This window comes from Scedosporium apiospermum, assembly GCF_000732125.1.
Source record: "Scedosporium apiospermum strain IHEM 14462 chromosome Unknown SEQ_SAPIO_0110, whole genome shotgun sequence".
Taxonomy (NCBI): domain Eukaryota; kingdom Fungi; phylum Ascomycota; class Sordariomycetes; order Microascales; family Microascaceae; genus Scedosporium; species Scedosporium apiospermum.
The window spans coordinates 2,352,221-2,365,693 of NW_015971811.1; the positions used below are offsets into that span (position 1 = coordinate 2,352,221).

General features: G+C 51.3%; 2 protein-coding genes and 2 pseudogenes across 2 annotated transcripts; 1 reads left to right on the forward strand and 3 right to left on the reverse strand.

Annotated features, from left to right (window-relative positions):
* Positions 1–42: 42 nt before the first annotated feature.
* Positions 43–1,705, reverse strand: SAPIO_CDS7587 (uncharacterized protein; the record flags this gene model as incomplete). The annotated part of the gene is made up of 2 exons (XM_016789425.1): positions 43–1,536; positions 1,625–1,705. 2 exons carry the CDS (start codon positions 1,703–1,705, stop codon positions 43–45), a joined length of 1,575 nt encoding a protein of 524 aa, XP_016641252.1.
* Positions 1,706–5,593: 3,888 nt separating this feature from the next.
* On the forward strand, positions 5,594–6,760 carry SAPIO_CDS7588 (annotated as a pseudogene; the record flags this gene model as incomplete).
* A 199-nt stretch (positions 6,761–6,959) lies between these two features.
* Positions 6,960–7,712, reverse strand: SAPIO_CDS7589 (annotated as a pseudogene; the record flags this gene model as incomplete).
* A 652-nt stretch (positions 7,713–8,364) lies between these two features.
* SAPIO_CDS7590 (uncharacterized protein) lies at positions 8,365–10,397 on the reverse strand (the record flags this gene model as incomplete). Its single annotated transcript, XM_016789426.1, has 7 exons — positions 8,365–9,082; positions 9,138–9,324; positions 9,381–9,520; positions 9,578–9,686; positions 9,761–9,909; positions 9,965–10,007; positions 10,202–10,397. The coding sequence occupies 7 exons, from the start codon at positions 10,395–10,397 to the stop codon at positions 8,365–8,367; spliced, it is 1,542 nt and encodes a 513-aa protein (XP_016641253.1).
* Positions 10,398–13,473: the final 3,076 nt, after the last annotated feature.

The window sequence follows — 13,473 nt, forward strand, 5'->3', positions numbered from 1 at the left end:
GTCGCACTCGAACACCCCGGGTTGCCTTCGATGTTTTCCCAGTCATGCTGATACCCCTGCGACTGACATCTGCTTCTTCTTTCCGAATATGCTGCTCACTCGCCTTAATACCCCCTGCTTCTTCGCCTTTGCATTAGTCGAGACCGGTGCCGGATTGATTCTAACCTCTTCCCTGATCTCCGAAGCCCATCCTGAGCCAAATGACGAGGGCCACTCGTCACCGCTGCCTGCCACTTGTCGTGGGGGGGACGGGTGAATGGCCAATTTACCCTCGGGGCCAACATCAGTTGGACTGTTGGCCGCGCTACTAAACTTGCTGTCCGTTGCCGAGTCTCGGCGACAAGGTTTGGAACCTTGACAATCCACAGTGGAAAGGACTTTCAGGCCCTTGCTCACTAAGACCTGGCGCACCACCGCCTCAAACATCTCCTCAACGTTTTGTCCTGTCTTTGAGCTCGTTTCGAGGAACGGCACTCGGAGCTGAAGCTGTCGCGCAAGGTCCGCCCCCTCGGCCCTGGCTACTTGTCTCCGGTACGACTTTCCTCCCATTTGAGCCATTTCGTCAACCTCGTCCAAGGTCGCGCCCTCGCGGGGCATTATCCCCTTGTCAAGCCACATGTTTGCGAGCTCACGCTTCGATGCTCGGCGTGACATTCTAGGGAGGGTACCATCTCCGTTTACCCGCACACTCTGAGTTGATTTTCGCTTGACCAGCTTGGCTCCAGAACGGGTGCTTGATGTGTCCAGGGACATGGCCGAGCGTCTCCCGTCGGCGACGAATTCGTGCATGCTGATGTTCAACGAACTGGGTGATCGAATGGGCTCGTCCTCGTCGCTGTAAATCGTATCAAGCGATCCGCTAGAAGTCGGGTGTGCGTTCTGTCCCCACCTCTCCATTGACTTGCGCAAGTTGAAGGTCAACTCGGGGTCGGGTCGTTCGGAATCGAAGTCGGCTTTATTACCGGCCAAGGCGATAATAGGTTCCTCCTTTACCAATGAACCCTGAGACCTCCAGCTTGATCTTTTACCGTAGAATCGGCTCCTCAGGATGACTTCGCTATGCAGAACCGGCACAATGTCGAAAGACTCGCGACTTCCAACATCATACAAGAGGAGCACCGCGTCGTATTCGCCCATGTTTAGCACACTCGCCCTCTCTCGCGCCAGTTGGAGCGTGGGGTAGTTGATGACCTCCACCATGAACGTGTTGGCGGATTTCACGCACTCGGCGCACGTTTCGGGGGTCCCTCGGGACTCAAATCGAGAGGGAGCCGCCTCTCTTGGGCCCGGCACCCTGACAACGCCGGATGCCGAGTCATCCTCCGAGTACACCGACGAGGAGGTCTGTGGGCGATGCGCGTCTGACACCTCCCTGCCGTTCTTGTCAAAGGATAGCCCGAGCGACAAGTCTGGCGGCGGCGGGGACTGGAGAACCGGCGTTGAGGGTTCGGCTTTCTTCGCCGCGAGAGTAAGCAATCGGCGGCTGCACGATGTGAAGGCCGGGTTATACGGCGGTGGATAGGTCATGGTGGTGAACTAGACCGTGGTCTTTAGCCATTGGTGTTTTCTTCCCCTTTTTCGCCCCGAAGGCTCCTCTTTGGAGAGAGAGAGAGAGATCACTTACCCTGGACTCTAGGCAATTCTTGCCGACACCTGGGGCTCCTAGGAGCAGGATCCGTATCCTCACGTTGCTGTCACGAGCCATTTTGACCTTGGCAATGGTGAAGTCGAGGCACCCTTATTGGAAATGGGTTCGAAACCAAGGAGCCTTGCGCTGAAGCCGTTCTTTTCAACAAAAGGAGCCAACAAAGCAGGGGAGGATAAGCACAAGCGATCAGCTCCCGTAGCTCTTTATTCGATTTTGTACCGCTCAGCTCCGGGGACACGGGGATCGTGAGTCCTACCCCTAAGAAGGATGCTGGGTCGGGATGAAGATCGACTGCGTTCCACTCTAATCAGAACGCAAGCTACGAGGAGAGTCTTTGGCCTTTTCTGATGGCCCCCAGCTCCGTATTATAGTGAGGCCTATTCTTTATATGTGGTGTGTATGGACATTCGTACACCACAGCTAATACTACGCCATCTATATCTTATCGACCCACGGAAAATCCTAATGGATGGATGGAAATGTAGGAATGTGCCAAGGTCATATATGTCAGGCTGATCTATGCATATCTCTTCTATATTCTCTACTCTAACGTCGTTTCCTCCGAGAAAGCCCACTGCAGTGTCATTCGGGTGATAAGGGTGGTGTCTAGTCGATGGTGGAACAGGTGATCTTCTGTTATCCTGGGCCCCGACCGACCTCTTTCATATCTCTTGATAACGTCTCTCTCTCGCTCGTCAGGGTTGTATTAATTCCCCGGCCGCCTGCTAGTTTGATTCTGGGATGCGGTAAGGTCTCTGAGAGGACGTGGACTGTGGGGACGAACAAGAATCTGGGGATCTCATCCCGTCAGTGCCAAATCAGGCTTCCTAGCTGCATCGCCCACGATCCCCACATGCTTTTTTTGGGTCTTATGGTACGATTCCATTTATGGGCGTATATTGGGGGCTGCCTATTTAGATGACACCTGGAGTTGGGCAGCGGCATTGATGTAAGTGGGTGAGAATGGTTATAGCCTAAAGCGGGTTCACTCGACACCTTATGGGTGGCTTCTGTTTTTTCCCTCCAACAAGCTATTCGTGGATGTATTAAGCGTCGATGGTGATGAATGTATGGTAGATTGGTATCGCGCGTTGTGTTCTACTGGAAACGACTAAGCTTTGCCTCCTTGTATGGTAGCTGGTCCTCCTCATCAGAACAGGCTGACGCTTAAGCTGCGAGCTCGTATTCAGTCTCCGTTTCTTTCGCGTGCCTTATGCGACCCCTCTTCATTCATTTTTAGTTATTCATCCTCCTTTATCCTGCCCAGTCGCACTAGACTGACCTACTTGAGCCTGCTCTACTGGACGGATCGGGAAATATGATGTCCTGCATTGGAAAAAGCCTACCCTCAGAGGCGAAGCGGCCTGCATTGTATCTAGACTCTTAGAGTAGCTGTAGGGTTGGCACACAAGGAGCTGCAAAAAAGAGCATATGACGTGGGATCTGGGGTACGGCACGGCCTACCCAAGCAGAGGGTGGCGCGATGCATACAGGAACTGGGCGGCAAGGGTCAGAGGAAAATATCACATGGCGCAGTACGCTCTATGTATCTGCTTTCTACATTGCCAGGAGGCTCGGAATATGATGCATTATTGGCCGGCAGCAAGCGTGTTGTAGCGGTGGAGTGGATTTGGGGGGTACATTTGGAGAGGAGTGCTTCGATGAAAGCTTGATCAATTGACCACTTTATACCATATTGCGGCGGAAATCGCAATACAATAAACAAGGGAAATATCTGCCACTCGGCTGTTTGGACGAGTCGGAGTTGAGTGGGCTTTACGAGAATGGCAGCACACCTCCAGAGCTGGGTTCTTCTCAAATCGTCCTCTCGATGTTCCGGAACAGCGGATTGGCGACTCACTTGCGTCCTTCTGTCTCATTCAAAGGGTTCGGTATCCGCCCTTTCCTAGGCCTTATCTTTCCTGCCCTCCGTCCCGCGCGTTTCTAGTTTTGGTAACCGGTTGAGCGGGTCAAGAGTGGTGGTCCGGATTCGCGGAGGCAGACGCGCCGTGTGGACCAGAGAACTGACAGGGTACCCCCAGAGCCCTGCGCTCGCCTGCTAAACGTGATAAATAGGCCGAAAAGCGAATCGGATCCGGTTCAGCTCATACTCTCATGGGCCTGGAATCAAATGCCAAGTCCTTGTCACGAGCGACAAGATGGATGTGGTTCATCGGGAGGCGGGACGGCGAAATGATCGCACCAATCGACCCCAGCTTCTCGGTGCGGGCGGGAACAAATGCAACATACACAGTCTAATGGTATCCCGCCCTGTCACCGCCCTGTCACGTTGGGTTGCCTTGTAAATATGATTCTTGCCGCGCTCCTTCCGACTCGGCAGTGCGTAGACACTCCTTGCCATCTCGACTCATCGGCAGCCCCCGATGATGGTCAATTGATCCCTCAAAAGTAGCAACACCATCGAACGGTTTTCGGAGATGGTTCATGGTAATTATTGGTGGTGATAAAATTGTCCTCGGGACTCAAAGGGGGCATGAATTTAACACCGATCGTCATTCCTCATTCATCGCTTGTCAGGTCCTCGAATAATAGCGCTTGCTGGTGTTTGTTCTGCTCTACTCAGCCTGGGCCAGAACGCTGTGGAAGGGACGGCACAGAGCATTGGTAGCCGAGCCTCTCATGGCTCTGGCTGGGCTCTGCTATTTCCATTCCGGACGGTGCCCTCCCTAATATTACCTTCCTTGCGTACTTCTCGCTCTCCCAAATGAGAGACAGTGCCTCCGCAAACTGTGGTGTTACCGATGATGGGGGAACGGCGGACACGCGTCGATCCTGTGCAGTTTGACCCATTCCACGCCCCTTGGGAGGATATGCGCCCTGTCACAGAGAGATCGCCTATAAATTCATGAACCCAAGAACCCATGAACTCGAAAGTGTAACAGGCCAACAGACCCTCTACACCTTTCGTGATGCGATCGGCCGTACGAGGGTGGGTTGGCTCCCGATTCCTTGGAACGGAGGATCATGTTGGTGGGGAGCCGCTAAAGTGCACTAGGATGGAACGGCAGCGGTGAACTGTCACTGCATGACATTTCTTGCATTCAATCTCCGTCGAAGAGGGACCACCCCCTTTGCCCCTGCCCTTGCCGCCCCCGATTTATCTATCAGTGCAAGTGTGGAATTGCAATTGTGGAAGTGTAAAGTGTGACAAGGGAGGTGATATGCACTTACCGGGGAACCTTACAACTTGTATCGGGGTAGCCGTACCGAGGTAGCTACAGGGGTATTAGGGGCTCGACAACTGCGATCCCCCATTGAGTCCGTGGGTGGTCCCTGCGGTGTCGCTCATGATGGACCTCTTTCGACAGACTGTCGCAAGTTTCCATGCACGCACTTGTCTCGAAAAGCCATAATCTATCGGATATGAGTCTGACAAGGATGAAATGTAATTCCAAAGATGAGACATCTGATATCTGACAGGGGAGGCCATGCTTAGTCATGAGGGTTATTTCCCCAATTTCGCTCGTTGTTCCGCACTTTCCAAGTCGGTTTTGGTCAGGGTCGCCGATGTGATCATGAATCAAAGATCAATTGACCGACTTCGTATTCCCGACACATTCTTGCCACAAGAGGATAAAGAGAGAGGAAATAAGTCATGGTGCTCTTGCCGTTCTCCTCTCTACCTTCAAAGTCATTATGGCCCCTGAATAAGACTTTCTAGGTCGAGCTTCGCTGGTTCATTCCGATCGATTCAAACAGGAAGGCGTGAAAATAACAAGCACGAGGGATCTCGCTCTTGCGCTGCTGCCTCGGCTCTGAGAGCACCGACCCTCCGTTCTACCTAGCACGGCCTGAAGCCACATCAAATATAATCTCCTAGGATTCTGTCCCACTTCTTCCATTTCGACTTCTGTTACATTCGTTCGAAACGCTCAACTCTCAAGGTCCATTTTCGACTGAATTCGAAGGGTCACGCGACGCGCAATGCTGGTCCTTCACCATCCGGCGACCCTTCAGCACCGCACCGTTGAGATTCTCAATGGCAAGACAATTCCCGCTTATGAATGTCCCGAGCGCATTACAACCATCTTAGAGTTCCTGAAGGAGGAAGGTCGTCATGAAATTCGCGATATCAGCGAGCATGATCCGGCGGCAACAAGCCCTGGGGAGGAGAATCATGTCAAATTGGAAAGCACTGCGGCACTTACCGATCGATTTGTCTCGGAAACTCACGACCCTGGATACTTGCAGTATCTCATGACTATTCACAGCGAATGGGTCAAGCTTGGTGTCATCAAGGAAGATGAATCACTGCTCCCCGAGTGCTTCCACGTTCCTTCCGTCGCCAAGACCGCAACTAACCGGGGCCCTCCACGGGATGTGCTCGCCCGACCCGGATTCTACTCATTTGACCTGAGTTCGGGGATGGCAAAGGGAAGCTGGGCTTCCATTATCTCGTCTGCCGAACTGGCCGTGGAGGCCGCGCGAGTGTGTGTCCCAAGCTCGACGTCCACGTCCCCAAAGGATGTAATGGCACTTTGCAGGCCTCCGGGGCATCACTGTACCACCAATATGGCCGGTGGGTACTGCTACGTCAACAACGCAGTCGTAGCTGTCCATGCGCTGAGGCATTTCCATGAGGCCTCTAGGCCAGATCGACCTAATCCGCCCAAGATCGCTATTCTTGACCTGGACTTCCACCACGGAAATGGCACTCAAGACTACTTTTACCACGATAAGTCTGTCGTATATATTAGTATTCATGGGAAGGACGAATATCCATATTATACTGGATTCCCGGATGAAAAGGGGGCTGGCGCTGGGGAGGGTGCCAATTGGAACTTCCCTTTAGCGCCCCGCTCCTCAGCAGATGAGTACATGGCCAAGGTGAATAAGGCAATGAAAGTTGTGAAAAGGGCGCACCCGGCCTATCTCGTGGTGAGTCTGGGGTTTGATACCTACCGGATGGATCCTCTGGGATCGTTTGCTATTGATACGCCTGATTACGCGACAATAGCGCGGTTGGTAAGCGGTGATTCTTGCATGGACGGTATTCCTGCAGTTATTCTGTTAGAAGGCGGCTACGTCCTCGAGGCTCTGGGGCCAAATCTAGCTTCTTTTCTCAAGGGATGGGAGTCCGGCAGGTATTAGACGGATGGGGCATTGGAGGGACAGGAGGTTCGGTTTGACGGGCACAACTTCACATAATAGAGAGACGTCTAGTATCTATAGGGCTGACATGTATTAATAGACCAGGGATCACGCGCTTTGCTTCCGTGGGTTAGAGCTAATAGGCTGTTGCTTGTGACCTACACTACTACCAGATCTATATGGGGACGCAGCTATCTTTCTACACTCGCCTTCCAGTGAATAGAACCATATGTTTGTTCACATGAAACTTTCCCTTCTGTGCAATCGTGTCCTCGATGATTCGCCTAGCCTTCGCCTCCTGATCTCCACCCAGCGGCTCATCTCCAATGCTGTTGATATACGCCAACACAGGCTCATACCTCGGGACCTCGAAAGCACCGGGACATCTCTCGTATGTAACATCCGCAAAATACTTCTCCAGATAACCAGCAGCAGTCTCTGCCACCACCTTTGCACGGTCTCGAATGACGCTGGGTCTCCCAACCTCCGCCCCCACATTCAACAACTCCTCAAGATGATCCATGCCGTTGAGCGCAATGTGAACTTTACCCCCCGGCCGAAGCACCCTAGCAAATTCCTTCAAGGCCGCATCGGGGTCGTCGACGTGGTAGAGCATATGGTTGGCAATCACGGAGTCGAAGCTCCCATCGGCAAAAGGAAGCTTCGTCGCATCACATTGCTGAACCGTCGCTCCGTCTATCTCGCGTAGCCTGTCGCACATGGCGGCTGAGAAGTCGGTGAGGACGAGGCGCGCCTTGGAGTGGTCCGTTTGGCGCCATAGTTCACCGGTTCCGGCGCCGATTTCGAGCACATCGCCTTCTTTTGCGATGCGCTCACCCGCCCAGACGAACCAGTGCTGACCGGATGTGTTCCAGGCGTGAATAGCGAGGCGATCGGCCAGTTTGCTGCTCGTTGTAGCGTATTGACTAACGGCAATTGCTGACGGTTCCATGGTTTATGTGTGGGAGGGCGTGTCTGCTAGCAGGTCGTAGTGTGTCAAGGGTTTAGGGCAGCTTCTGAGGGGACGCTTTGGAGATAGAAGAACGGTGAGTTGTTCCGGGGACAGAGGCAGGAAGAGCAGCGGCGCATGAGATGACGTCTGACTTCTGGAAGGTGTGGCTAGAGACGCGTGCCTGCATCCGAGTAATACCAGGGAGGGTGATATACACCACGGTACCTCCGTGCTGTCCCTCTCATTAGTACCATCTAGGTTGCCAAGCTCTTAGGTATTTTCTTCTGTCATTGCTATAACCTCTGATAATCTTCATGTCATAGCCTCAGCAGCGAGAAAAAAACTCTGGCCGTAAGCCCCCACGACTGAGCGGGTATGAGCTAATTTGGGGTGGGGAATTCTTCATCTCCCCGTCCCGGGCCGAGACGGTGAGTTCGGGGCAAGTTCCCGTGGGGGTACTTTGTACGATAATAACGGACCCCGTCTTCAGAGACCGTTTAATTCTCAGGAAGGTACGTCTGGGCAGAAAAGAAACGGGTGTACAAAGCCCAAAAGTGGTGCCTTTATGTCTATGTTCAACTACTATCGCTCTAGGCGCTTTTCCCATTTTATGGACCACTTCGATCTCAGGTCCGAGGAAGGTGCTCTACCACTAGGATTTTACTGCCTTCTCCTCATCTGATGCTGGGCTAGTAGACTCGAATACCTCCTCCTTGTAGTCCAGCTGATTCAGTTCTGTATCTATCTCATCATATTTCCTGAATCTCCACCAAAATAAGACGGCAGTGAGTCCCATTGCTCCAGCCAAGCACGCATAGAATATTACCATATTGGGAACCTTGGCTGCCGGAGAGATTGCCATTCCCAACACACTGGCAAAGCAAGCCGTGAGTTGAGTCAGTGCCTGTACCACAGTCTTCATGTCCTTTGGTGCTTTGCCGTATGCGTATTCGAACGCGGTGACAAAACCGAAGATCTCTCCGATGGCCAAGAAGATATAGACCGGCATTTGGGCCCACACGTTGACGCTATTAGGTATCTTCCCCCCTTCCGACTCGGGACAAGAGAATGGCCGGTCGTAGCACGGTCCGGACGAGTAGATGAGTCGCTGGAGACCTGCCGCGTATCCCATACCGGCTCCACAGAAGATAAAGGCAGCCGTCATACGCGCGATTGGGCCGAACTCAATCTTGCGTTTGGCGAGGATCTCGTATAGACCTTGGATTATCGGACCGAAGATAATGCATGCCACTCCAGAAAAGGCTTGGATCATGTCGTTTGGCACCCCATGCAAGTCCATTTGGCCTGCTTGTGAAACGAGGTTGTTGTACATCTGGTTGATACAGAGGTAGAAGACAAGTAGGGAGAAACTGTTCGATAGTTAATATTAAATCCCTTACACCAAGTGGTCTTATTAGAACTTACATGACACGACATGCAATCAGTCCCCGTTTCATTTCGTCTACAAAGTGGTCGGTCCATGGAACGGTTCTCCCATGGCGAGTCTGCTGGTAAGAAGGTTTGGCATGATCCAGTTTGAACCCGCTCCTTGCAGCATAGCTCATTGTCTTGACTGCTCTTGGGAGGACATTTCCCTTGGGTGCAATCTTGACTAACTTTAGAGTGAGTATGAAGAGTTGACGGTTAAAAGATGAGAGCTGAACATACCTAGCTTTCCTGACCAGATCGCGAAGAAGGCAATAGAAACACAAAGAGATATGGTTGTAAGTAGGTAGGCAACCCAAAAGCCGTAATGAAATTCTAGAAACGTTACTGGTATAGATGAGAGGGACGCTACGTTCGCGAACCTGCATAGAAATTAAGCTTCAGGTGTGCCAACACGTACTTATCATCAAGCTCCTTACCAGTAATATGCGTTATACATGAGCTGGATAGTTCTAGGTCCGTCGACGATGACTCTCGCGCCGTTTTCACTCTGAACCAGTTGAGGCTTCTTCTGAACATACTGGTCTCCTGAAGGGTGAGGTTAGTCCTATATCATATTGAAGCTACAGACTCAGTTCTGACTGATAGAGGAGTAAACATACCAAGCAACGGAAAGAACGTAGCCTTAACTGAACCAACACCGAGACCAACAAGGACCAAACACGTGGCGAGACCACCGATTCCAGCCCCTTGATTTAGCGCATCCGGGATAGAAGTCGTAACCAAGATGATGCATCCGGCAAGATATAATCTGGTTAAGGTTGTGTTATTAGCTTTCATAAGTGCTAGAGCTGAAAGCGACTTACGCCAAACCAATCATTAAGGTCTTGAACCTTCCGAGCCATATATCTGATATCAGAGCGAACAACATGGGCGTGAGAAACGAAAATAGGAAGAATGCATTGTAGATGTTGACTGCAGTTGACTGTCCGAATCCAAGAGCACCAGGAACAGCGACATTATCTCTTGGATTCTGCATATAGTTTTCTGGAAGATGATAATCAATAACCCGCAGCTGCACCAACAAGCTGCTGTTCACTTACGCCACGGTGCTATTAAGCCAAAGTATGTGAATCGTTCAAAGGCGCCTGCGAGGATGACGGCCCAAGCAGCAAAAGGCAGCTTATCAGCCACATGAGGCAGTGAGTCTATCTCCTCCTGAGTGGCGTCCCTTTGGCCTTGGAAGTCGTCCGTCTCCGAACTACCTGTCTTCTCGTTCTGGGCGACTTTCTCTGTCATTTTCGTCATTGGTGCTGAGTATATGTGAAATAATTTCTGTTCTCTCGTTTGCAGGAGAGAAAAGACTCATTCCACGCTGATGCTAAGGTTCAGGTCGACTATCCCAACAGCCCTACATGGCTCGAGCTGACATTGTATCTTTAGTTACGGGGGTTCAGCTTCTGTCAGAGACAGAAAATGTTCAGAAAAGGGTGAAATTGGGCACCTAGACGAAGCAGGTAACAAGTATACGACGAAGAATTTGTTCAAAGCCCGAGCAAAACGGTAACAGCTCATCACCGAAAACGGAATTGGATCAGACAGCGCTGCCGTTAATATACACTACTTGTAGGTCTTCACAGACACTGGCTCAACCTAACTGCGGCCTGCAGGTCCGAGAAGACCCCGGCCCCAGTCCGTGCAGATCCGCTTGTCGATCACTCGAAGAAGACGACGATTGCCGGGAGCCAAGCCATCCTACATTAACTTGCTCAAATCTGCTCGGCGGCGAAATTGCCCAGTCGTAGTAGCATTGAAGAATCCACCAAGGCCGCTCACAAACAGAGCACTTTCGAGATGTAACCTTAAATTACTGCAGATGAGCTTAATCGTACCCTTGAAGAATAAGCGGAGACATACTAATTTAGCAGCCGACTAAGATCTCAAATCCCGCGTAAAATACTTCCCCTTAGCACTCACTATTCGTACGCTGAGTCTATCGGCTAAGGTATTGCAAGAGCTCTCTATAACCACCTTCCACGCAGTAAGCCTCCTGTCCTTTCCCACGGAGGATTGATGTCGCCATTTTCCCAGAATCCCCGTCACTGCAAAGTACAATGACGGGTGATGAGGGCGGCCCTAAGTCTGGGTAGGCGCTGTAATCCGGGGATGGATGTGCGATCTTGGCTTCCTCAGTGAGCCCGTCCTTTTCCTTGGATGTATTGGTGGAGCGGACCATGGAACCCTGAGGACAGGGACTGTGGGGCCACATTTCACCATCAATAGCATTCTTTAGCTCCCACCAGCGTTTCTCTACCGCTTGGGCGTCGTCATAAAAGTCCGTTTGCGTCTCTGGTAGAGGCACATTGTAAGAACATCTGACGTGGGACTCTGTAAAGGCGTGTTCTGGTCTGATGTCAACTACGACCGGTAAAGGATGTGGGATGGTAGTTTGGAAAGGGGTTTCCGAAAGGGACGATTCAGTGCTCGATGAATGCGCGGAAGACCAAGTAAACTCCCCGGCCGTCGAGGGCGAGCTCGATCCACTAGTAGACTCTGCGACTGATGAACAAATTGGACAAGATGATGAAAAGATCACACACTGGCATGGGGCAGCCGGCGTGCATATCCCTTTCTGCTCGCTACTGAGCATCTTTGAGGCTTCTTCTGGAGACAGAAACCATCGTTCATCATATGCAGCTTGGTCACAAGATAAAAGGTTCTGTGTAATGTGTCAGTGGAAATCGCAAATAAGGATGGATAAAACAGGCAGCCTATACCTCATTAAAAGTCGGAGGGAACTCATCAGAGGTGAGCTTTTTGAAATATAAATCCATATACTGATATGGAAGATCCGCGCAGATGAACACGCAGTTGACTTCGCCAGTGCCTGCTTCCGCTAGTTCAGCAAGCTTACCTTCCCCTTTCACTGTCTCTAGGTAGGCTAGAAGCCCACACAAAGCCTCCCCAGACGACGGCCCTGCAATAAGTCCGTGGCGTGATAACTTCATAGACATGCGGAAGGCATCAACTGAGGCTACGGTCTCGAAGGAGTCGATTGTCTCCCTCCAGGGGAATGGCGACGTATGGAATCCTGGGAAGTGCCGCGGCCCTGGCGTCGGATCGCCAAAGACATTGCAAACTCTACAGAGGTGGTTAATATGATAGATGGAATGGGGTTAGAGTGGGGAGCGTGAATGCTCCTTACCCGACTACTTTTATCGTTGGCTTCTGCTTCTTCAAATAAACGCCTGTCCCTGTGATACAACCTGTTGGAATAGAAAGACGGGTTAAAAGCATATTCAAATCTATTCAAGACAAAGAATACATACCTCCAGTCCCGATGGTGGTACAGAGGACGTTGATTTCGGGTAACTGTTTCCAAATCTGCGCTCCAGTCCATTGCTCATGCGATCTCCAGTTCTTTCTTAGGTGTTAATTATACAAGAATTTGAGAGGTAGCCTAGTTTGGTGTGTCACTGACATGGTCATTGTCATATTGCCCCGGATAACAGACTGTTGGATCGGATTTCGCCTTGTGTCGAAGCCGGTTCATCACTCCCTTGGGATCCGAAGGTTCTTGTTGTGCCAAACCACCATAAAGAACTCTACGGATGGACACTCATGAGAAATGCGCCTAGGTATTGTGAGACGATTCTTGCACACTTACGTGTTTAACCCGAAAAACTTGAGAATCTTTAAGGAATCGGGGTGCTTTTTGTTGGTGACATATGCATGGACATCGTCATGGCCCCAGAGAGCTCTGGCAATGATCCCCAAGGAAATCACTGTGGACCCAGAGCTTGCTTCAACTATGGTTTTGCTCCGCGCATCGGGTTCGTGTTGTAGCATTCGAAGGGCTGCAAAAAAGGGATCAGAACGTCGCTCCGTCAACGAAAGGCCGAGTAGAATCCTTCGAGCATACCTGGAAGAGACTTCACATTCTGAGCTGGCAGCGCAGTGAGCATCTTGGCAAAAATACGGATGCCATCAGTGCGCAGGGGGTTGAGAGAGTCCGGTAGCTCAACGAGTGGAATTAGGGGATGCTGGTCGGGGTCAAAGTACTGGGACAGAGAGTTCGGTCCCTTGAAGACATTAAGATTCTTCGCACCCATCCTTACGACCAGTGTTGGGTTTGAAAGCTATGTCGAGATCTCTTCCTGTAATAGCATATCTAAGATCTGCGATCTCAAAGGGCCTTACATGTGAGGGCTACGGCCTACATATGTATGGGTGTGCTTCCTGATCCCACAGGGTGAGATTAAGTACAAGAAACATAGCCTTAGCATGCGCACTGATCCACGGGATACTGACTTCACTGCGGTTACAGTTTAAACGGAGAGTAGTTTGACTACCCTGGCATGCAGGGCCCTTGTAG